Consider the following 25203-nt stretch of genomic DNA (forward strand, 5'->3'; position numbering starts at 1 on the left):
CAAGTCCACTGTTGGTGGTTGCTCGGGGGACAGGCTCCAGGAAAGGGCCCGAGAGCCAGTGGGAGGAAGTCCAGCGTTGGCTGGCGAGGGAGCCCGAGCAGGCCTAAGCGCCAGGCCGGTGGATTCGTGTCAGCCTGAGCACCTGAGGTGGATCTGACGTCAGACGCCTTTTTAAATATTTTTTTCTGTCAGGTTCTGCAAGTGCGTCCAAGACAGTGGTAAGGTGGGTGAGGGCGGTGAGGCTGGTGAGGCGTGAGGCGGGTGGGATGGGGAGTACGGAGGTGCATTACAGGACGGCGGGCAGGATGGGGAGTACGAAGGTGGGGGTGAGGGAGGAGGCGGGTGAGGGCGTGAGGGATGAGGAGTACGGAGGTGCGTCCAGGATGACAGGCAGGATGGGGAGTACGGAGGTGGGGGTGAGGGAGGAGGCGGGGAGGGTTTGGGGGATGGTGGTGCTGATGAGGTGAGGGTGAATGCGAGGGTGAAGAAGGTGAAGAAGAAGAGGAGCCACGGTGAATGGACGAGAGAGAGAGATATATATATATATATAAATAAAATAATAATATTTTATGAATTGGGTGAGAAAAAAAATATTAATATTTTATTACCAATTGTCAGGGGGGTTCCAAAGGTAGAGATGCAAATGGCAATTACTGTTTATTAAGGGTTGTTACTGTTCATTAGGTGGATTGAATAGTGGATTGCCAGAAAGGAAGGCTCCAAGGTGGAGTTGTTCTTACATTATGTCTTTCACTGTACAAAGCAGGCAAATCCCAAGCTGATGAGAGACGTGAGGCCGGGAAGGACAAACCACGATGGCCAACACGTGCACACCACAGACCAAATCACCCTGATGATCACTGCGCGGCACCAACACGCAGTAGCAGATATAAGAGAGGCAGAATTGCCAAATCACTGCACAATCCAGAAGACCGAAAAAAATTGCTCAGCAACCGAGGGGCAAAACAGTACGCACACTGTTAATGAACATTTAACTTCCGCTGAGTTTTAGTATATAGATAATTTGCAGAGGGTGCTTGCTTCTGTAGCCCCTATATAAACAACAACAACAAAGCCTTTTCCCACTAAGTGGGGTCGACTATATGAATCCTAAAACGCCATTATGCTCGGTTTTGTGTCATGTCCTCCGTTAGATCCAAGTACTCTAAGTCTTTTCTTAGGGTCTCTTCCAAAGTTTTCCTAGGTCTTCCTCTACCCCTTCGGCCCTGAACCTCTATCCCGTAGTCACATCTTCGAACCGGAGCGTCAGTAGGCCTTTTTTGCACATGTCCAAACCCATTTTGTGTACGTGTTGATGCTTCACCGCCCAACGTTCTGTGCCATACAGCATCGCCGGCCTTATTGCCGTCCTATAAAATTTTTCCTTGAACTTTAGTGGCCTACAACGGTCACACAACACACCGGATGCACTATTCCACTTCATCCATCCAACTTGTATTCTATGGTTGAGATCTCTATCTAATTCTCCGTTCTTTTGCAAGATAGATCCTAGGTAGCGAAAACAGTCGCTCTTTGGTATTTCCTGATCTTCGATCCTCACCCCTAGCTCATTTTGGCCTCCATTTGCACTGAACTTGCACTCCATATATTTTGTCTTTGATCGGCTTAGGCGAAGACCTTTAGATTCCAACACTTCTCTCCAAAGGTTAAGCTTCGCATTTACCCCTTTTGAGTTTCATCTATCAACACTATATCGTTTACGAAAAGCATACACCAAGGAATATCATCTTGAATATGTCCTGTTAACTCATCCATTACCAACGCAAAAAGGTAAGGACTTAAGGATTGTTGATGCACACAATCAGTGAGGACTTTGGTAGAACCGAAAGTATTAAGTTTGTGATCTTCGCTAGATTTCTCTGGTCATTAGTGTGGATAAGTATGTAAATGGATAGAGACAGGAAAGCAAACACAAGATGTACGTGGTTCACCCAGATTGGCTACGTCCACGAAGTATAGGAGTTCTCATTAATTGTGAAGGGTTTACACAAGTACATAGGTTCAAGCTCTCTTTTAGTGAGTTCAAGTGAATAATTTAGTACAAGTGACATAGGTTCAAGCTCTCGTCTTCACTTGCCTTATCTGTCTCATAGGTAGATGTGGTATCTTCTCTGAAAGTACTCTTCTTCCATCCAGGGGTGGTATCTTTAACTAGTGGAGATGCACAAGGTAATGTATCAATTTCACTTGAAGCTTACTTGTAGTTTCAGGCTTGGTCAAGCGCGATACAAACCATGTAGTAGGAATCCCCCAAGTCGCCGAGCTAGGGGATCTGCTGAAAAATGTGACAGACAAGGTAAGCAATCAGAGCTCCAAGCAATCAGTCCCAGATCAGAAGTTTGATTTCGAGTTCCGGTTGATTGTTTTCATTCTCCCTATCTTGCAGGCAGCATGAAGGATAAAGAGAAGAAAAAGAGAATATATGATATGAGATACTTTTGCTTTTAAAGAAGTAACTTTCCACATGCTTATTCTTGAACTGGCTGGAGGATTTTCTGATTTTCTCCAGAGTATAAGGCTGACTGAAGAATTTGAAGGTCAAAACAAGTCCATTAAATCTAGAGTACATTCGACCCTGCTGATATAGGATACTTTTGTTGTTGACAAAGTAGTGGATGTATCAGCACATGTTCTATTACGCTTGTCTCCATATACTTCCTTGTATCCTTCTCACTTTCCCTATTTGTTCCTCAGACAGATGTGGTATCTTCACTAGAAGCATAATATGTTGAAGATGAGTACTCGAGAGCAATGCCAGGTAAGTAATCAGGTAAGGGATTCCAGGCAGTCAGTTCCTGACTGGAAGCTTGATTCCAAGTGCTGACTGATTGCTCTCTTTCTCCTTGTTTTGCAGGTAAGAACAAGGCCAAAAGAAAAGACAGGGAAAAAGCATGATATGGGATACTCTTGCTTTTAACCTTGATGATATGAGATATTCTTGCTCTGGTGTAACTTGTTTACAGAGGTATTATCGGGGGGAAAGAAAGCTGAGTATTTCGAGAGGCTTCGTTGGGAGTGCCCTCTCAGATATGAGGAAGGGTTGAGCATTTTTGCAGGTCTGCCTGTCCATTGAGGATGGAGGTCGACATATATAGGAGTTTCCCTAACAACAAGTAGTAATATTATTCATTTACCCTGCTTGGTCATAGCACGGTAGTGGGAGCTGCCAGCTTCACGTGTGTCAGAGCACTTTGAAAAAGTGGTCTGTGGTATCTGGAAAGCTGATGTTGCGTGTGAAGATTACAAATAAGCTTTATCCAAGGAGATCTGGCTCTCGAAGTTGAGAAAGCGGTGCCTTTTCGATTTTCGAACAAGCAATCCTGTCGAGGATCTGGCTCTCGAGATTCGGAGAACGGTGCCTCTTCGATTTTTGAGAGAGCAATCATACTGGGAGTCTGGCTCTCGAGATTCAGAGAGCGGTGTCTCTTCAATTTTTGAGAAAGTAATCATGTTGGGAGTCTGGCTCTCAAGATTCGAAGGACGGTGCCTCTTCGATTTTGGAGCCAGCAATCTTGTTGGGAGTGTTTTCTCGAATGTGAGTAAAGGTTGGGCATGTTTGCTAGTCTACCTTGCCACGGAGCACAGAGGTTGACACACAAAGACTTTCCAATTATCCAGCAGTGGTGCTGTTCCTTTACCCTTGTGGGTAATAATATGGTAGCTAGACCTTCAAAATTTATGTGTCTAAACTTTGTTAGTGCTGTTTCTTTGCTATTCTTTTACCCTTCTTGGTCATAGCGATGTAGTGGGAGCTGCAAGTTTCACGTGTCTAAACTTTGTCAAAGATCTTTGGCAAAATTATATGTGGTACCCATAAGCTGATGGTGTGTGTGGAAAGTGGATGATTGAACAGTAAGATTCACGTGCTTTCTACTTCACCAGAAATCTTCAACAGAATGCCAGTAATTTCAGCAAAGCTGAGTGTGCATGTGACAGGTGCTGACAAGGCTGAAAAAAGCAGGTGCCTCTTTGATTTATGAGATTGGCCCTCGTGGTCTTTGAGCAGCCTAGCTTTTGAGAAAGCAAGCGCCTCTTCGATTTCTGAGATCGGCCTTCGTGGTCTTTGAGCAGCCCAGCTTTTGAGAAAGTAAACACCTCTTCGATTTCTGAGATCGGACCTCGTGGTCTCTGAGCAGCCCAACTTTTGATAAAGCAAACGCCTCTTCGATTTCTAGGCAGACGCCTCTTCGATTTCTGAAGCTCCGTCGAGTGCAGATTTTTATAGAGGCTGGCATTAAGTTCCAAAGCACACTTGAATCTTCACCAGTAGAAGCTCTATTCTTGCACTTCTAAGATCTTAATTTGTCCGACCTCTTCTCTCTTCAACACCTTTGAAAATGTCTGGCCCCTCCGACCGTCGTTTTGACTTGAACCTTGTTGAAGAGGCAGCCATGCATTCTCCAGACAACATATGGCGCCCATCCTTCTTATCCCCTACTGGTCCTCTAACCGTTAGGGATTCCGTGATGAAGAATGATATGACTGCTGCGGTGGTGGCCAGGAACCTTCTCACTCCCAAAGATAACAGACTACTTTCCAAACGGTCTGATGAGTTGGTTGTTAAGGATTCTCTGGCTCTAAGTGTTCAGTGTGCAGGTTCTGTGTCTAATATGGCTCAACGCCTATTTGCTCGAACCCGCCAAGTTGAATCATTGGCGACTGAAGTGATGAGTCTCAAACAGGAGATTAGATGGGTCAAGCATGAGAATAAACAGTTGCACCGGCTCGCACATGACTATGCTACAAACATGAAGATGAAGCTTGACCAGATGAAGGAATCTGATGGTCAGGTTTTACTTGATCATCAGCGGTTTGTAGGTTTGTTCCAAATGCATTTATTGCCTTCGTCTTTTGGGGCTGTACCGCGTAATGAAGCTCCAAATGATCAACCTCCGATGCCTCCTCCTTTTAGGGTTCTGTCCAGTACTGAGGCTCCGAATAATCCCCCTCTGGTGCCTTCTTTTTTTGGGGCTCTACCGACTGCTGAGACTTCTCCTAAGCAACCTTTGTGAAGGCTCCCTCTTGTTTGTTTATTTTGACGCATGTATATGTACATATTTGTAACTTATCGGACATATCAATAAATAAGCTTTGCTTCATTTCAACGTATTGTGTTAAATACACCAAAGCCTTCTTCACTGAGTGGGGTCGGCTATATGAATCTGAGAACGCCATTGTGCTCGGTCTTGTGTCATGTCTTCCGTTGAAATCCAAATACTCTAAGTCTTTTCTTAGAGTCTCTTCCAAAGTTTTCCTAGGTCTTCCTCTACCCCTTCGGCCCTGAACCTCTGTCTCGTAGTCGCATCTTCTAACCGGAGGGTCAGTAGGCCTTCTTTGCACATGTCCAAACCACCGTAACCGATGTTCTCTCAATTTTCCTACAATTTCAGCTACTCCTACTTTACCTCGGATATCCTCATTCCTAATCTTATAATTTCTCGTGTACCCACACATCCAACGAAGCATCCCCATCTCCGCTACACCCATTTTGTGTACGTGTTGATGTTTCACCGCCCAACATTCTGTGCCATACAACATCGCCGGCCTTATTGCCGTCCTATAAAATTTTCCCTTGAGCTTCAGTGGCATACGGGGATCACACAACACGCCGGATGCACTCTTCCACTTCATCCATCCAGCTTATATTCTCTGGTTGAGATCTCCATCTAATTCTCCGTTCTTTTGCAAGATAGATCCTAAGTAGCGAAAACGATCGCTATTTGGTATTTCCTGATCTCCAATCCTCACCCCTAACTCATTTTGGCCTCCATTTGCACTGAACTTGCACTCCATATATTCTGTCTTTGATCGGCTTAGGCGAAGACTTTTAGATTCCAACACTTCTCTCCAAAGGTTAAGCTTCACATTTACCCATTCCTAAGTTTCATCTATCAACACTATATCGTCTGTGAAAAGCATACACCAAGGAATATCATCTTAAATATGTCCTGTTAACTCATCCATTACCAACGCAAAAAGGTAAGGACTTAAGGATGAGCCTTGATGTAATCCTACAGTTATGAGGAAGCTTTCAGTTTGTCCTTCATGAGTTCTTACGGCAGTCTTTGCTCTTTCATACATATCCTTTATAGCTTGGATATATGCTACTCGTACTCCTTTCTTCTCTAAAATCCTCCAAAGAATGTCTCTTGGGACCCTATCATACGATTTTTCCAAATCTATAAAGACCATGTGTAAATCCTTTTTCTCATCTCTATATCTTTCCATCAATCTTCGTAAGAGATAGATTGCCTCCATGGTTGAGCGCCCTGGCATGAACCCGAATTGGTTGTCCAAAACCCGTGTCTCTTGCCTCAATCTATGCTCAATGACTCTCTCCCAGAGCTTTATTGTATGACTCATTGGCTTAATACCCCTATAGTTCATGCAATTTTGTACGTCGCCCTTATTCTTGTAGATAGGCACCAAAGTGCTCTTTCACCACTCATTTGGCATCTTCTTCATTTTCAAAATCCTATTAAAAAGGTCAGTGAGTCATGCTATACCTGTCTCTCCCAAGACTTTCCACACTTCGATCGGTATATCGTCTGGGCCCTCTGCTTTTCTATGCTTCATCTTCTTCAAAGCTACAACCACTTCTTCCTTCCTAATTCGATGATAAAATGAGTAGTTTCTACACTCTTCTGAGTTACTCAACTCCCCTAAAGAAGTACTCCTTTCATGTCCTTCATTGAAAAGATTATGAAAATAACATCTTCATCTGTCTTTGACTGCATTCTCTGTAGCAAGAACTTTTCCATCTTCATCCTTGATGCACCTCACTTGGTTTAGGTCCCTTGTCTTTTTTTCCCTTGCTCTAGCTAGTTTATAGATATCTAACTTTCCTTCTTTGGTATCTAGTCGCTTATACATGTCGTCATAAGACGCTAACTTAGCTTCTCTCACAGCTTTCTTCGCCTCTTGCTTCGCTCTTTTATATCTTTCACCATTTTCATCGGTCATGTCCTTGTATAAGGCTTTACAACATTCCTTCTTAGCCTTCACTTTTGTTTGTACCTCCTCTTTCCACCACCAAGATTCCTTTTGGTGTGGAGCAAAGCCCTTGGACTCTCCTAATACCTCTTTTGCTACTTTTCAGATACAACTAGCCATGGAATCCCACCTTTGGCTAGCTTCCCCCTCTTTATCCCACCCACACTGGGTGATTACTTTCTCTTTGAAAATGACTTGTTTTTCTCCTTTTAGATTCCACCATCTAGTCCTTGGGCACTTCCAAGTCTTGTTCTTTTTTCTCACTCTTATGATATGTACATCCATCACCAACAAGCGATGTTGATTAGCCAAGCTCTCTCTTGGTATGACTTTGCAATCCTTACAAGTTATACGATCCCCTTTCCTCATTAGAAGAAAATCTATTTGTGTTTTTTACGACCCATTCTTGTAGGTGATCACATGTTATTCTCTCTTCTTAAAAAATGTGTTGGCTAAGAAGAGATCATATGCCATTGCAAAATCCAAGATAGCTTCCCCATCCTCATTTCTCTCCCCAAAACCATGGCCACCATGAAAACCTCCATAGTTGCCTGTCTCCCTGCCCACGTGTCCATTTAAATCTTCTCCTATAAATAACTTCTCCGTCTGGGCAATTCCTTGCACCAAGTCTCCAAGGTCTTCCTAAAATTTCTCCTTCGAACTCGTATCCAACCCTACTTGAGGTGCGTACGCACTAATCACATTGATGAGTTCTTGTCCTATTACAATCTTGATTGCCATGATTCTATCTCCTACCCTCTTGACATCTACAACATCTTGTGTCAAGGTCTTGTCCACGATGATGCCAACACCGTTTCTCGTTCTATTTGTGCCCGAATACCAAAGTTTAAACCCTGAGTTTTCTAGATCTTTTGCCTTAAGACCAACTCACTTAGTTTCTTGTAGGCACATAATATTTATCCTTCTCATCACCATAACTTCCACTATTTCCATAGATTTTCCCGTTAAGGTTCCTATATTTCACGTTCCTAAACGCATTCTACTCTCTTGAACTCTACCCTTCTGTCCTAGCTTCTTTACCCCCTCCCGATCCTATAGGATCAAAGTACTTCTTTTGTGTGTCCTGTGTAAAGTTGATAGGAGCATATGCTCCCAAACAACTTTGAGTGGAGTCGTTCGAAAAGAAGTTTCTATGGCCCCCTTGCTCATTTAACACTGCATCCGGGTGCCGATGAAGATACAGCGACCCTTGCTCACTTATCATTGTGCTCGGGCCACACAGCGCGCCACTTACGGGTGAAGGTGACACCCTAACTTTAGCGCGATTTCGTTCTGGATTTATTTTCATAAGGATTAGACGTAATTGAAGAGTGCCGGCTGTCGACTACCTGACGCCCTCCCCCTCCTCCTTTACCCGGGCTTGTGACCGGCAATGTAAGATAAACTTACACAGGCGGAGTTTGTAGCCCCTATATAAAATAAAATTAAAATAAAACTAGATGCTCATTTATTACCTTTGAATTAAGGATATGTGATGATGATCCATATTTTGTACATTAATTGTGATTAATTGCAATTAGTGTATATTAATTGCATTGCTATATCTTGAAACTTCTCCATCCAAAACTAGTGTATATTAATTGCATTGCCATGGTCGAAGTCGTCCCTAGCTATAAAAAAAAATTACTATGTAAATTAGGAATTTTATTTTATTTTATGTTTTACATAAAATTGGGGAGTAAAATTACTTGAGCTACAACCATTTTGTGAGTTATAGATCAACCATTTGATTTCTCTAATATTATAAAGAATATATCTTAAACACTTATCATTTGTCAAAAATACTTAAGGCCTAGAATTTTGTTTGAGTCATAGTTTCCTAGAATTTGTTCAAGTGAATCTTCCTAGTACTGAAACTATATTGTTTTCACCTTTCCTATTAAAATGATGTCGTGTCACTTGACCTTATTGATTTTTTTTATATATTTTTTTAGGGTGTGTTTGATCCAGGAATTCTATCATGAAACCAAACTCAATATTAGGTCAAAAATCTAGGATGTTTCCGTTGCAATTACACTCTCCATATTCCAAAAAAAGTCTTCTTTCTCATGTTAAACAAAAAAAAAAACAAAAAAAACAAAAACAAAAAAAAAACTTGCATATGACAGATACGTGATTTGTTGTAAGAAAAATAAAATTGGTTGATGTGATTTGCGTGGGAAAGAGGTTGTGAATCCTGTCACTGTCGTCAGCATACAAATGGGTGATCAAAGTCTTCCGGTAAATTTTTAGTAAAACTTGTAATTAGTAAAACTTATCAAATATATGAATCTAACTATAACCTCCAAGGAGACTGTATGAGATAATATAGCATAGAGCCTTCAATCCCCCTATCTGGTTTTCTATGCTAATAATCTATGACACACACTATTGTACATTCTCTTTGTTTTTTGCTAGTTTTTCACCGACACTAAAAACTCTCATCCGCTAACAAGTACCACAACACGTACTCCAATTAAATTGCGTACACTATTTCCCCGCTGCTAACAAGTACCATATCATCGTCCATGTCAAGGTTGTCCGTCATGTAAGAGCTCAGACCAAGGGTTCCAGCTGCTGGTATAGTAGCCTCCTCAATTATATGCACGATTGCGTCAAGGCTTTGCATTGGTTGATCTGGCTCTTCAAACTGGTTGCTCTCGTCCATCAAATCAGCAGGGAGATTCTTCAAGAACCACGAGTGGTTCTTTATCTCAGGAATGCTAATTCTCTGTTACACGCATGCACATCCGTAAGCACCCGCACAACAAAACAACAAATAAAGGAAAAGTAAAAAGCTAGATTCTTACATCTGCAATCTGATGTTGTAAGTTGTAACACACTTTCAACATACAAACTTCTCAATTCAATAAACAAGATTGCGTTATTTGAAACTAATAAAAACTTCAACTTCATGATATGGAAAGGATAGACAAAACTGGTTTTAAAAATATTAAATGCAAGAAAACGTGTTCGTATGTCTGGTTCCGTGCTCCAGGTCCAGAAATGAAGTTAGCTGATGCATATAGGCTGGCATAAAGTGAAGTCGGTACCTATCGCACGCTTTATCTCTAACGTTATGTTCGGATGAGGGAAATAAATTTAAAATTTGGATTAAAGTCAGAATTTATAAATTGACATGCACTAATTTTCTTGTTTGGATTCATAAATATAGAAATTTATAATTTTCACGTAGAAAAAACCTTGGAATTTGGGACATTCAATTCCCAAGTTTAAATTTTATGTAAATAGGTATCATTTCCAATTTATATGATTGAGAGTTTAAAAATAACGAATTTCGTATTCAATTCCATTGTTTTTTTTTTTTTGTTATTAACCAAACAAGAAAATTCACAAATTCTAGAAAATAAAATCTCGTCATTTTAAAATTATTTAACAATCTTAAATTTCTTCATCCAAATATAGTGTAAAGGCATAAAAGCAAAAAATGAAAACTCATGAATAATTATCCAACATGAAGAGATAATGAGTCCCAACTATGTCATTTACTTGTCATAGAAAATAAACGGACTTTAACATCCACATGCGACATTACAATACTAAATCTCTGGCTGTCAAGTGCAGTTACACCCTTTGATTCTTGAGAACTAACGGTTCATGGAAAAAGAATAAGTTTAGGAACTTAGGGCTACAAGGTAATTGCTCTTTTTTCTTTTATTTTTTTTGGTCTAGCAAATGTTTAGCTGCAGTTCAAACTTGACCGATTGGTTAACGTAATGTTCTGGTTCTTCATACTTGAGTTCGAATCCTTATTCCTATCGAGTAAAGTAGTTTAATGTAATATGCATTTTTGAAAGCAGTCATGGACTAGGATTTAAATTAATTTGGTGGATGAGTGGAATAACCGATAACTAATTCCTAATTGGCGCTGTTTTAGAGTGAAAAATAATATGTAGAGACAATCAAGGGTTTGGAAATCAGTATGTCCAATTTTACTTATACAGAAATGATCTTAACGAAAAATACAACTGTATTATTTGGTTAAATTAGGTAATACATTAATGAATTTTTTTTTTTTATAACAATATTGGCGTCATTCAACGCAGTGGCCGAAATTAATGATGTTTATGGAACCTAGTGCGGGTTTAATCCCACCAGTCCCCTTACACCCTAACAACTGGCATGTATCCATTAACGTTATCGTTTGTTAAAAAAAAATAAAAATCCAATGTTTTGATCCTCCACACATTTGGGCCTAATTAAAAGTAAAAGTTTTTAAGCCCATATCAGTTCGATGATGCTTTCGGCCCACCTTACATTTCTCTTTGTATTCTATTTGCTCCAATCTTCTGCAACCCCCCAAGTGAGCAGAGAGATGACCGCGAATCTACAAAAATGTCGAATCCCTCTGAAGCTCATCATCGGGCGCAACGACGCCGTTTTCAATTGTAGCTGGCGTCTATTGCACGAGGGCCCGGACACCGTGGAGGAGCTTCTGGACAGACACATAGTGAAGAAAGAAAAACACCTCGACGAGGAGGAGGAGGAGTTGCTGAATCGGCGGCGACTCACCAGCACTCGGCGGGAGGCGCTGAGTCTGTACCGAGACATAATTAGGGCGACTCGGTTCTTCATGTGGCCGGACTCTCGAGGCGTGCTCTGGCGAGACGTGCTGAGGGAGAACGCTAGGAAGGAGTTCGAGGAGGCCCGATTCGAGACGGATCCGGAAGTTATAACCCGACTGCTCATCGGCGGTCATGATGCGGTGCAGTCGGCGATAGATAAGCTCGCCGAGAAGCAGCGGCAGCAGATTCAGAAGGAGCGAGGAGGCGGTCAAGATTAAGCAGGTTAAACCCCGATTTTTGACTTTCTGTTCTTGTAAAAAATGTGATTGAGTATGTAATATTGCTCTGTGTGGTAATTTTCAATGATTAAATAAAGTATTTACAGAAAAAGGTATAGATTGCTGAAATTTTGCTCAATGTTAGCTGCAATGGTTTTGTTGATGTACGGGTTGATTTGAAACAACATAAAAGTGTCAAGGCACCAAGTTTTTGAAACAAATTACTATAACCAATTGCTAGAGCTCAAAGTTGGTTTGTAGAGGGAATGAATGGAGGTCCCATGATCTCGAGAAAATTGGTCGTATCACCAGTTGCATCCAACCATGCTTAGGGATTGTATATGATCTCGAGAAAATCTGTCACATCACCGGTTGCATACAACAATGTCTAGGGGTTGTATGAAACCGGTGACACTCGAGAATCTCTGGTTTGATCTCCGACCAGAAATGTGTCGTGTGTCTGCATGATTGGAATTTTGTTTAGCAGAAACTGGAGACCAGATCTGGTTTCAGTGAGCATAAATCACTATGGAATCGTAGAGGCTAGTGTTATCTCGGAAAGTCCATTTTTATGTCAATGGCTTATGTATCTGTGATTGTGTGATTGCTTTGAATGATATAGCGTGGAGTAGGTGATGCTGGTAAGAGTCTTAAGATAGATTTTTTGTTGGTATTGCTCGCAACTGCGTGTGTATGTTTATCTTACGATGTCAGTCCCAAGCCCAAATAAAGGAGTAGGGGAGGATAGTCGGCACTCCGTTTTTCACCTCGAGTCGCTATGATTGCTCGCACCTGCTTGCTGATCGGATCCATTTGGAAGTTTTAGAAATTAAGCCTATTTGATTCAGTATTAGCTCAGGTTTCTTTCACTTTTTCAAAGCCTCATATATCTTTAAGTAGAGAAAGATGGATCCTTTTATAGAGAGGGATTTTGATGCCGCTCGAACTCGCTTTGGATTCATGCCGCAGCATAGCGACATTTTTAAAATGAAATATCCACACGCTCCTTTTCGCTCACTTTTGTTTTTTATTTTGAATTAAGTAAATCAAAGGAGAATCAATTGACGTAAGTAAATCGGGCATGCTTGATTCTTGTTAGTGTCTTCTTTTTAGCCCCAATTTTACATTGGTGCCAGATGCGATCGATTTTATCATTCAAACCTGCAGGCAGAAAATAAGAAAAAGAAAAGAAAAGCAATTAATTAGATTTCCTGAACATAACCAGTGTGCAGCCCACAACGAAATTTTATTCATCGTGATGGGAATACGGGTAGTATATCAAGTGTTTTTACGTAAGTGATGGGAAATTTTATTTTTTAATTTATTAAATTTTTAACACACAAATCCCACCATTTGTTTAGTAATATTTGATGTACCATCTCGTGTACCGGTCACACTGAAAAATCTTTCGCCCACAACACTGCAAAAGCTGGAAAATAAAACCGCCATATCCGAAATCACCAAAATACCCATTAATTGACCCTCCCAAAATACAAACAGCAGGGTAATTTCGTCAACTTGACTAGCTAATAGTTAACCTTCCGACCTACAACGGACACGTTTCAAAAATGACATAATCACTTGCTTGGCCTTCTGACCATCTCCCTCACTGAGATTCTGAAGGCTTCCGGGTCACCGAGTTCTCAGGGAGCTCAGAATTTAAGCACTCAGCGCTCGCTTTTGCATGAGAATTAGGGCTTTTGCATCCAGATCAGAGGTCTAGGGTTTCGGAGCTCGTTCAACAATGGCGAAGGGGAGGTACGGTCGGTTGCAGAGCAAGAAATGGTCGACGTTCATGCTCGTCTTGTCGATGCTGTTAATGCTATCGGTGGTGCTTCTCATGCTTCTCGCTTTCGGAACCGTGTCGCTTCCGGTCAGCACCGACGACTCTTCACCTAACGATCTCAGCTCTTTTAGGCGGAAAACCGTCGAGAGGTACGCATTTCGCTCTTAAGTGAATTCGATCTGTTCGGAATTTAAGTTAATTTGCTTTCCTTTTATCATCATTTTTCTGGATTTAAGTAAATATATGTAATTTTGCTTTCCAGAGGTGATGGATTGGGGAATAGAGTAGAGCAGTGGACGGAAGTGATTTCTTGGGAGCCCAGAGCCTTCGTATATCATAATTTCTTGGTTAGTTTTCCTCATTTTAATTAATTAATCTGTTTTATGTGTATCAGATTGTGGTTTGATCTTAATTTTATATTTCGTGAGAAACCTGAAATGTGAATTATTCAAATTAATGTTGAATAAATTGTTCGAGAAAGTTAATCTTGATATGATTTTGAACAGTCCAAGGAAGAATGTGACTACTTGATAAATCTTGCGAAACCTCATATGGTAAAGTCATCGGTTGTTGATAGCAAGACTGGGAAAAGCAAAGATAGTAGGTATGCATTTCTAAGCATTTCGATCTCTACATGTATAAATGTAGTCTTGGTGTCACCTCAGAAATTTTTTACGATGCCTGAGAAATCCTTCTCTGCAGGGTGCGCACAAGCTCCGGAATGTTTCTGAAGAGAGGACGCGATAAAATAATTCGGGATATCGAGAAGAGAATAGCAGACTTCACTTTCATTCCTGTAGGTATGATGCTACTACACCTTTATGTTTCTTCTAATCCATTATTTTTCTTTTTGTCAAATGATTATTTGATTAGTGCCTTGTACGGTGAGTCCGTGACACCTTTCTTTTAAATCAAATGCCTTTTTATCGCATAAATTTCAAAGGGAAAAGAGTTTTACTACTATAATATTGTTCAATGATGCTGAAATACAAATTTGGATTTGTTCTTTTTGCTTTATAAGTGTTTTTATCTCCATGTATTGGTTATATCTCAGTGTATTGATTATCTGCTGATTTTTATTCTTGCGTGCAATTTTCAGAGCATGGAGAAGGACTTCAGATTCTCCACTACGAAGTTGGGCAAAAATACGATGCACATTTTGATTACTTCCTAGATGAATTCAACACCAAGAATGGTGGCCAACGGGTTGCTACTCTTTTGATGTATCTGTAAGATTGTTTTTCTCTTCCCACACGTTCAATATATTTACTAAAGTAACTTAATTTGTATTGCATTCCCGTGTCTTATGTCTCTGGTTTTTTCTGTTTTCTCTCTCTAATCCACCATTTCTTCTGCCATCGATTCAGGTCAGATGTTGAAGAAGGCGGTGAGACGGTGTTTCCTGCTGCAAAGGGGAATATCAGCTCTGTGCCATGGTGGAATGAATTATCTGAATGTGGTAAACAGGGACTTGCAGTGAAACCTAAAATGGGTGATGCACTACTATTCTGGAGCATGAGGCCCGATGCTACTCTAGACCCGTCAAGTTTGCATGGCAAGCTCTTTTGCACTCTCCGCTCTCTGTTTTTTTGGGTTATCCAACATATATATTGTTATTGATTTTTATTCATTTTATACGCTGTCATAGGTGGATGCCCTGTGATAATTGGTAACAAGTGGTCTTCTACAAAATGGATGCATCTTGAAGAGTACAAAGTCTAAGTCGTTTTATGTAAAGGTACAGCATTGTTACTTTTGCTCATTAATTTGTGAATACGCCTTGCTCAATTAATTGACATTCTGCATAAAATATGCTTGAAAGTTAGGATTTTGTTAGATGTCCTGTAACTGGTGGTTAGCCTCGGCTTTATGTGATGATTTACCTCCGTGTTCTAGTCCATAAAGAAACCAGGTGTTGCCTTGACGTAACAAAAGGCCCTCGCAAGGTGGCGTCAAAATCTTAAACATCTTGCAATAATCCATCAATAGTTTTCCTTGACTTCATTGTCTAATATCTTTATGTGTTCCGCAGGATATGAAGAGAGTTAAGCCGTGCAGGTCGTCTATGGAAGTTAGCAGATTTAGAATCCCTGACAAATGAAAGCAGCCATACGATTCTAACCGAGTGCGTATGGTATGGTCTGAACCGCCATTCACTTGATTTTCTGGTCTCTCAGCAATTTATACCTTGAGATAACTGTGAAGTTATACCAAAACAACATAATTTTATCGAGAGGAACTTTGTAATTACAAATTCGTTTTAACCTTTATAATGTTGTCACATTTTCTCAATTTGTACATTCTTTTGCACTATTAGCATTTAAATTCTTCAGTTTTCTTGTACTACTGGTGCCTTCTTGTCGAATTTACTTACAACATGATAGTCACCGGACTTATTGAAGACTGCCTTCTTGGCGAATTTATTGAAGCGATGCAATCATTCGTTCTTGTAAAGATGATGAACTGAAGCAAACAAACGAGGGCACCACATGAGTACCTCAAAAGGAGATTCATCCTTTGAATTGAGGTGTCTTCAAGTCCTAGTTCCGCCATGCACACGCCGGGAGGAGTGTTCAGAAGCCCTAACGCCACCGCCAACTTTTCACTGTGTTCCTCCACATCTTGCAATGCAAACTCGGTATTGGGAAAGCATCCCGATTTCTTCATCTCCGAGCTCAGTTGATCCAGCTTGTCAATAATTTGGTTCGTTTGCAGATGCGCTTTGTCTCCTGCAAGAAGCATGTGCACTCTATGTTAGAATAAACATAAACCAATAACAAGTTATATGAGCTACTGTTATCAAAACACAAATCATCGTTCATTAAACCAATGTATGGAGAAAACCGTACCTGTAGATGAACTTGAACCGGTTGCCATGTCTGATTTCTGTAACAATGTTGTAGTGCACCTTCTCCTCTCTTCAGTGTTCAAGGTTCTCAACTAATAATAGGTCTTAGTCTTATATTGAGTTCGCACTGCGAGAGCAGAGGCCACCATATATATACTATACAATCTTAGTCAAATTCTATAAGGATTCCCCTATTAAAATCCATATGGAATTCCAATTCATTCCAAATAACAGTCCAGTTACAACATGGATTTACAAATCCATTCTCAACAAGACTTCCTATTCAATCTCTAATCCTACAACCAAGTTTACCGATTCATACTCATGCTCATATTCTAACACTCTATTCTTCAGTTCAATCCAACTGCAGCCAGGGTTCTTCCTCAAACCATGACTCTTCATTGTATCCCTCACGCTATCGACTTCCGCCCACATGCCCTCGGAAGCATAAATATTTGACAGAAGAATGTAGTTCCCGGGATTTTTCGGTTCCAAATTGAAGAGCTTCTTTGCAACAGACTCGCCTAAATTCACATTACCGTGAACTCCACAAGAACTTGGTAAAGCTCCCAAAACACAAGCATCTGGTTCAAACGGCATTTTCTTGATCATGGAATGAGCCTCATCAAGTTTTCCAGCCCGGCCGAGAAGTGTCACCAGGCAAGCATAATGCTCCACTCTAGGTTTTAGACCATGCTCCTTTGACATACTGTTAAAATAATAGGAACTTTAACGAAAAACTGCCGGTACTGTTTACTTTAACGAAAAACCACATTTTTACAAACCGTTCTGGCTGCATGCAGACGGTATGCGGGTAAAGCTGATGAAATTGGGCGTCTGACCATTTTCCGGCGTGCATTTTATCAAAACAAAGCCGAGACAAGTGGATTTTTCCACATTTCGCGTACAAATCAATCAATGCATTACCCACATACACATTGTTAGAGATCCCCCTCCTGAGAGCGAAACAGTGGGCTGCCTTCCCGTGCATCAAGGCTGCAATGTTGCCGCAGGCTGGAAGCAAGGAAGGGATGGTCACAAAGTTTGGTTTCACACCCTCAATCTGCTTCTGTCTGAATAGCTCCAAAGCCTCCATTTCCTTCCCATTCTGAGAACAACTAGCAATGATCGAGGTCCAAGACACAATATTCAGTTCCATTCCTTGGCCCTTAAACCACCGGAACATCTCCAGTGCGTTGTCAACAAGACCATTTCGCGAAAGCCCTGTGACTAAAGCATCGCAAGCACCAACATCCGTTTGATCCGTTTCATCGAAAAACCGTGACATCCTCAAACGTTCAGGCACACTTCCCATACATATCAATAAGCGCGCTGACGACACATTTGTCTGACACTAGTCCCTGCTTGATCCCGGAGCAATGAATCTGAACCCCCATTCCCAAATCGTTGGCGTAAAGAGAGAGGAGCTTGGTTGTGAGATTAGTGTCGTTGGAGAGGCGGTTTTGAGGATTTGTGCGCGGGCTTGACGCGCCTGCGATAAGGAAGCTGTGAAGGGGTTTAGAAATTGGAGCAGTGTTTTGTGCAGATTTTCTAGCAGATTCAGAGGTTGCCTTGTCATGGTTTCCTCTGCAACCGGTTCCCTCCAAAAGTGCCAACCAGAATACCAGAACACCAGAACAAAATATGTCCACGTTTGAGCGACATGTCGTGTAATCTTTATCTTAATCATGCGATCTAATTACATAGCAGCCCTTGAGGTTCGAGCCCGCTGTTAAAAAAAAAAAAAAACACAAAATATTTCATTTTTTTTCACATTACTACCTAACATTTACATAATTTTTCGTCTAACCGAAATCTGAGCTTCCACGTGGTAAGCTGATAGGTAACGGAGGAGGCCTAAATAGTTAGGCACAAAAAAAGTTCTAGTTAAGAATTTAATGACTTTAAGGTAGTAACTTGAAAACAAAAGAAAATGTTTTGTCGTTTTTCGAATGTGAAACCCCAAGTTTTACAGCCAGTAGACACAACAATTTAGTGCCTAATGTTCGTCAAATTTTATTTTTGACTAAAAGTTTGTAATAAGTACTGTTTATTTCCACTTCATAAATTTCATAATACAGAAAGCTTCAAAGCCAATTTAGCCCAACATATTTATATTTACAGCATGTAATTTGTATATTATTATTATTAATTTGGCCATGTAGTGCGTATGATATATAACAGCTCTTGAGTTTGTTTATGGACATTGGTTTACTTTACATAGGCAGTCATGCAAAGCTTTGAGTTTATCATCAGAATCGTGACGGCCTCAAACCCTCATCATCTCCTCAAACTCCTCGTAATTGATTCTTCCATCCTACAAAAAATTTAAGCCTTCAGTCATCTGGAGAAACACTGGAGAAACACAATGGCAATATACATACATATACATATTCATACACGCGCAAATATATAAATGTGTGTACATATAATACGTATTTGTGTATAGATGATTACTTTATCTGTTTCCACATCATTCATGATTTCGTCAATAGTAGCGTCGTCCCCCATACCATATTCAATCATTGCTTGTCTCAGCTCATTTCTGGTGATAAACCTGAACAGCTTAAACCAGTCAATGATGATTCAGTAGAACTTAATTATCGAAAACTCTGGATTAATTAAATTGATTAAACTAACCCGCTATTATCCTTGTCGAAGAACTGGAAAGCCTTGTGCAAATGTTCGTCCCTCTCCAGTTTATGGCGATGCATGGTGGCAGTTATAAATTCGATGTAATCTAGAGTCCCGTTCTTATCAACGTCGGCCTAACCAGAAAAGAAGAACAAATTAATGTAAACTGGATATTATTAATGTCAAGGGAAATTCGAGCACTAAGATAAAAAATTTCGAGTACTGACGGCATCCATCAGCTGCTTTATTTCTGTAACGGAAAGCATGCCACGGAATAATTGAAACTTACAAGTATGCCGCGAAATGATTGCCAGGACTAAAGCCACGGGGAACAATGACAATGAATTGTAAAGATTAGATTGCATGTAGTTCAATATTCTAGTAAATTGGATGTTGGGTTTCCAGCCACGTATGTTGGGTTAGAAATTTTCGAATCCTCCCCTTCCCCATAATAATAATTAAAAATAAAAAATAAAAATCGTACTGATTAGTAGCCGATGAATCATGAAGATCGATAATAACTGATGATGAAGTCCAAATTACTTTAAAAATTAGAAAAATGTTACAAATAAAATGATTAAATAGGGAATTAATTATTCTCAATCCCAAACCTTAGTTAAAAAACGAGATCACAAATTATATAATACAGCACAAGTTTAATTAGTAATTTAGTAATATTAATAAGCTTCAATAAATCACCTATTGGTATTGGTATTGCTATTGGGAGTGGTAGCAGTCACACACTTGGGGTGCACCTCATATCCACATTCAAGACACTGGTAAGCCCAGCCACATCCTTGTTCATCACAAGCACAACATATGAAGGGCCCTCCTCCGTTGCCCTCCGACACCAAATTCAGCTCGTGTCGATGCCCTCCGTGGTACACCGACCGAGGGAGGTTTTTAGCCTCTTCATCCATTTTCTTCTCCAGCAACTCCACTTTGGCATCCGTAAAGGGATAGGCATTTTCTTTGTATAAATTTATAAGATTTCTGCCCTGCTGGGTCACAGTTTTACCATCAGGCCCTAAAATTACCAAAAGAGGGATACCCTTGACGTCAAAATGCTTGACAAGTTCTTTTATGTTTGGATCCCCAAAGGGCAACGCTAGCCATGGCATGGTGTTGAAGTATGAGTCGAACGAAGTTTGGTCACGATCACTCGACACAAATACTATCTCGAAGTCTTCTCCATCGTGATCATCCTCTAGCACTTTCTCCTTAATCATGTCGTAGATGGAGATCAACTTTGGAGTGAAATTAACGCACGGACGACACCATTGAGCTGAGAAGTAGAGTCCAATGGTTTTGCCACTCAATGAAGCAACTGACACCTGCGTGCACAAGAGATATAAAATAGGAGATTATATTCACATACCCCAAATTACTTCTCCCACACACTTATTTTTTTAATATTTTTTTTATCAAGGGTTAGTGGTGTGTAGAAAATATTAAAAAATTAAAAAGATGTGGGATAAGTAATTTGGGGTATGTGAATATAATATATCATGCATATATGTTATACTGCAAGAGTTCTTTGTACATCATATATGACATTGTCTAAAATATCTAATAGCATGTTGGTAAGTTTTGAGAAAATAATATCGACACACTATCAACAACATTAAAAGTTTCTTAGCAAGATTATATGTACTTGGATAAAGGCCTGCTCGAAAGTATAGACAAAATTTTACCTGTTTAGGCATGGGGTGACCCAAAAGATAATCTCTATCATGGGCTGTTAGTAAATTGGTCAGAGTTTGGTTCTCATGCCTCGCTCTCTCCTCATCTTGCAATTCCTCCAACCTTTGTTCTGTAAAAGGGAAGGCATCGACCCCGTAACGGTAGATAATTTCAACTCCATCATGCAACGTAACCTCTTCCTTGTTATCATTAGGTTGCAAAATAACCAAGCTGGGAATACTTTCCACATCAAACTTACGGTTCAAGGCTTTCTTGGTGTCCAAGTCAGAAAAAGGAATGGCCAGCCACGGCATGCATGCATGGTATTTGTTAAAGGCTTCAGAGTCTTCGTCAGATGACACGTACACAATCTCAAAGTTGGACCCACTGCTCTTCAGCTGCTCGTAGATGCCAACTAGGACTTGGTTGAAGTTCCAGCATGGCGGGTACCAATTGGCTGAGAAGTAGAGGCCTATTATCATCTCATTAAGATCAGAAACTTTCACCTGCAATATATTAAAATGTTAAATGCAAATTTAAGGGCCTATGTGGATGCCTAATGTCCTTTTACTCCACCTTACATATTTCTTTGTATTCCTTTTAAATAATATTTATACAAACCACTCTTCAAAACTAATTTCATAATTTATAATGATTAGTGCATTACTAGGATCCACAAAACAAAACATTTAAAAAGTAAAAACACATTAAATTTTATATGTCAAAATTGATCTCACACAATCTCTATGTCAGTTTACGTAATATTGACATACCGCCCAAAGTGTTCGAAAAAAATTATGTGGCATTCTATGTAAGATTTAGCATTCCTTTCAAGATGTTCTAATTAAAATTTCTTTAATGTACACTAATTTCTTTCGAATCAACTATAAGAAAATTACATGGCATTTTACGTAAAATTTAGCCTCTCCTTTAAAAATAATCTAATTAAAATTATTTCCTAAATTAAATTTTCTTTAACGTACACTAATTTCTTTGGAATCAACCATAGAGTACGTAATTAACATAGTAAAGACGGGTCTCTAAAAATACCTTAACCGAATGAAATAATGTAAGAATAGTAGTACGCTTATCATCTAGTAGAACCCACTAACACATGTGAATCTCATTTCTATTAGAGAAATTATATAAATAATAATACAAATAAATGATAAACATATAATTTTTTGATATTGTAAGGTTTAGCGCGTAAGATTATAAAGAATAAAGATATTGACTAAAGACCTTTTCATTTAAAAAAACATATATGTCCTTTATTATTTTCATTATTCCACGCAAATACTTATCCAAAGTGCTCGGTGCATGGACCAGAAGCATCTGGAAGTAGGTGTGGACCGCCTGAATAATTCCGACAAGAGGGATACATCGATCAATGAGCTGAAATTTGCCGGTTTTCACCCAAAGTAAAGAATCTAGTTAAGCTTGAAAGCGGATGTTGTACCAAATAAACATGCAGGTGGATGGCCGTGAATGGACCGCGTGTTGCCCCAGTAACATTGATGTGGGACGGAATTGACATTAGGATGCCACATGTCGACTTAGACAATCAACAGTGCGTGGTTGTCCATCTTTGATTGTGACACCACTTTATCATGTTCATCTCGTGATAAATAGCGTCAAAATTTTCTGCGTTTCTGCTTTGGTTTGGTAAATTTCAATCTTCAACACTCAGAGTAAATTGCTGAGAATAATAAGTTACTTCAATGGTGAGGTAGATAGAGTGATCAATAAGAAATAAGTTTGAGGATTTGTATCCTCTCCTGAGTAGGCATTCGAATCCTCCTTATAAAATAACATAGGCCGTTAGATTTTAATCTAACGGTTATAATTATTATAACTTTTAAGGAAATTTTGTTTGTAATCGTTGAATTCCTTTGTTATCTGGTTAGGATGATTCAGACCTCTGCTCAAGAGAGATCCAAATCCAAGTTTGAGATTAATCTTCGTTGGTAATGAAATTACTTTAAAATGTACAGATCATTAAGCACATAATATGTTGTTGAGCCAAGAGAGGTTTCAGTTTTTCTTTGGAGCGGTCGTCAACAATTAAATTCTTTAATTTAAAACGAATTTTCGTGTACTCAAATGTTTGATCATCATAAAGGAGGGTGGATGACCTCGAACCTCATAATTAAAAGGCTATATCTAAAAAACCTTATCATTTATAATAATTCATAAAATGACAATATAATCACTCTGAATATTGCTCTTAGAAGAATCTCCAAAAGATGTAGCAATTGAATAGAAAGTTAAATTTGTTGTCGCGCAAGAAACATGTATCTCAATCAGAGGGAGTAACCCTTAGCAAATTGAAAAATTAGTAATTGACCTTGCATTTCTTCAATTGCGCAAATTAAGTCCCACTATATATTTTGCTAAAAATATTATTTAGTAAAGATTTTGAAACTAAAATTTGGGCTTAGACGATAAGATAAAAGTTAAACATATTTATATTTTAAATTGAAGGATGAAAGTTGAAGAGTTAGTTGAAAATTAAGTTGGAGTGACAAATTTTTAAAGTAGTATAGTGTCAAATGGGTTAACAAATAACACTTTACGAAAATTTTACTAGCTCCCTTAGAGATTGCCTAAGATGGTGTTTAGAAGATTTACATATTTTGATGAAATTTGTCAAATACGTACTGTAAATTTCCCTTTTCTTTGTTCTATAGATCATCAGCATAGCATGCACTTACGTGAACGTTCTTTTTCCTTCAGCAAGCATGAATTCTGAGAAAAGCTTTACGTAATTTACGCACTCTTGCATGAAATACTTAATAAACAAAGACGTACGCGTACGTGTCTATATATATATATATATATATATATATATATATATATATTATGCAAAACTCATAGACTCACAATACATCTAAAATTCAGCTCAACAAAATAAGAAAATTTATCATAAGTGCAAGCACACAAATTTAAAATTGTAACATTCAAAACTCGATCGTTCTTATCTTGTTGAATCTTGACATTTTCTAATCCTCGATCAAGAGACTCGCAAATATCCCCAAGAACAACACGATCATGTATTATCGTCTTGTTAAATTAGTTTTGTACTTTACACACACACACACACACACATATACATATGGACCTCCATTAAATCTAAGATTATAAATCTTCATCTTGTTTAAGGATTAACGGGAAGATATGCAGCTATGTTTTTAGTCATATTTTATGTTTTGCAGAGATAGTACATATCTCAGATCCATCTCAGAATTATTAAATCGGATTGCATAAAAATTCCGACAAAAATATTCGTTTTATGTTCCGTATATCTTTGGATTTTTATCCATAAGAGAAAACTGTTTTCAGTCAGGTGTTTGTCTCTAAATTTCAGTTAGACTTTTCTTCTCCTTCGGAAGGAACAAAATTAAAGGGAAAAAACCTTAATTTACTGAAAGACAGATACCTGGTTTCCAGTCGGAGAAAGAAGGTAGTCACGATCTTTGGAGGCCAGGAGAGATGAGACTCTTGAGCTCGAGACGGGGTCGGAGGCAGCAGCGCCACCACACCCACCACCACCACCACCGTTGCTTACTGCAGCTTCAGAACCATGACTGATCTTCACGTTCATCTCCCTCATATCGATCTCTTTCTCTGCCACTGGCACAATATGGATTGAAGACAGAAGAGAGAGAGAGCGCTGTAGGAGCTCAAGAAAAATCAATCAAAAATAGTAGAGCCTCCACTACTATCCTTCCAACTCCTTATATTCCATTCCAAAGAACCTTATTCCAACACGTCATTACATCCAATACTAATTAAGCCCCCCTCCCCATCATACATACATCCGAAAATCTGCCCCCAACCCAACCCTAGAGACTCTGATTTCCTACTTCTCAATTGCTTTTTGCAAAACTGCTACTTCTCCAATCACTACCTCGTTTTGTACCCAAAAAAAACCAACTTTTAGTCTGTCCTTAGTGTGAAAGGTCAACCATAACCAACCAGAAGGTGACACACGTCTAGGTCTTTGAATGGTGGATAGCTATGAATTCTAATTATCAAGGCAAAGGAGGCTAGGTCCGTGTAGTCATAAAAGGACTTTTGAGTAGATGGTTTTTGATTTATAAAAGCCAAAACCAACAGAGGGACACATGTCCGTCGCTACTTATTTCCATTCTCTTTAATAAACTTTTATATTCATGCTTTTTCCAGGAAAATGTGAGCCCCTTCACGCACCAGCTGCATTATTTTTTTTAGAATAATCTTTGCAAATCTCTTGGGACTGACGTATTTTTATTTTGCAAATTTTAAAAGGAGTTCCTAGTTTTATGGTAAAATATTTCAAACAGAGACTGTTTAGCAATATGAACAGGTCAAATAATTGAACCGTTCATCGTTTATACATTTTGTTGGTTTATTGATATTCATTTCGAATAAAATTTTTATTACTTATTTTGT

General features: G+C 39.3%; 3 protein-coding genes, 1 long non-coding RNA gene and 1 pseudogene across 7 annotated transcripts; 2 read left to right on the forward strand and 3 right to left on the reverse strand.

Annotated features, from left to right (window-relative positions):
- The first annotated feature begins 11272 nt into the window (after window positions 1–11272).
- On the forward strand, window positions 11273–11947 carry LOC103440240 (uncharacterized). Its single transcript, XM_008378908.4, has one exon. The coding sequence runs from the start codon at window positions 11273–11275 to the stop codon at window positions 11816–11818; it is 546 nt and encodes a 181-aa protein (XP_008377130.3). The 3' UTR covers window positions 11819–11947.
- A 1428-nt stretch (window positions 11948–13375) lies between these two features.
- LOC103440239 (probable prolyl 4-hydroxylase 3) lies at window positions 13376–15947 on the forward strand. Of its 4 annotated transcripts, none has more exons than XR_530071.4 (9): window positions 13378–13753; window positions 13867–13951; window positions 14111–14208; window positions 14307–14404; window positions 14704–14833; window positions 14972–15159; window positions 15253–15342; window positions 15427–15550; window positions 15637–15947. XR_530071.4 is itself a non-coding variant. In XM_008378907.4 (8 exons), the coding sequence occupies exons 1-7, from the start codon at window positions 13563–13565 to the stop codon at window positions 15324–15326; spliced, it is 864 nt and encodes a 287-aa protein (XP_008377129.1). In that variant the 5' UTR covers window positions 13376–13562; the 3' UTR covers window positions 15327–15342; window positions 15637–15947. The 4 variants fall into 4 exon arrangements, 1 of the variants encoding a protein (XP_008377129.1); XR_530073.4 differs by having other exon boundaries at window positions 15431–15550; XR_530072.4 differs by having other exon boundaries at window positions 15501–15550.
- A 27-nt stretch (window positions 15948–15974) lies between these two features.
- Window positions 15975–19166, reverse strand: LOC103440320 (pentatricopeptide repeat-containing protein At1g20230-like; annotated as a pseudogene).
- On the reverse strand, window positions 18486–24808 carry LOC103440238 (probable nucleoredoxin 2). Its single transcript, XM_008378906.4, has 6 exons — window positions 24209–24808; window positions 20781–21275; window positions 19786–20420; window positions 19093–19220; window positions 18910–19009; window positions 18486–18769 (listed from the first exon to the last, which is right to left on the reverse strand). Exons 1-4 carry the CDS (start codon window positions 24380–24382, stop codon window positions 19193–19195), a joined length of 1332 nt encoding a protein of 443 aa, XP_008377128.1. The 5' UTR covers window positions 24383–24808; the 3' UTR covers window positions 18486–18769; window positions 18910–19009; window positions 19093–19192.
- LOC139198366 (uncharacterized) lies at window positions 21919–22362 on the reverse strand. Its single transcript, XR_011583805.1, has 2 exons — window positions 22229–22362; window positions 21919–22125 (listed from the first exon to the last, which is right to left on the reverse strand). It is a non-coding gene; the product is annotated as an uncharacterized lncRNA (long non-coding RNA).
- Window positions 24809–25203: the final 395 nt, after the last annotated feature.

Source organism: Malus domestica, chromosome 08 (assembly GCF_042453785.1).
Source record: "Malus domestica chromosome 08, GDT2T_hap1".
In the NCBI taxonomy this organism is placed as follows: domain Eukaryota; kingdom Viridiplantae; phylum Streptophyta; class Magnoliopsida; order Rosales; family Rosaceae; genus Malus; species Malus domestica.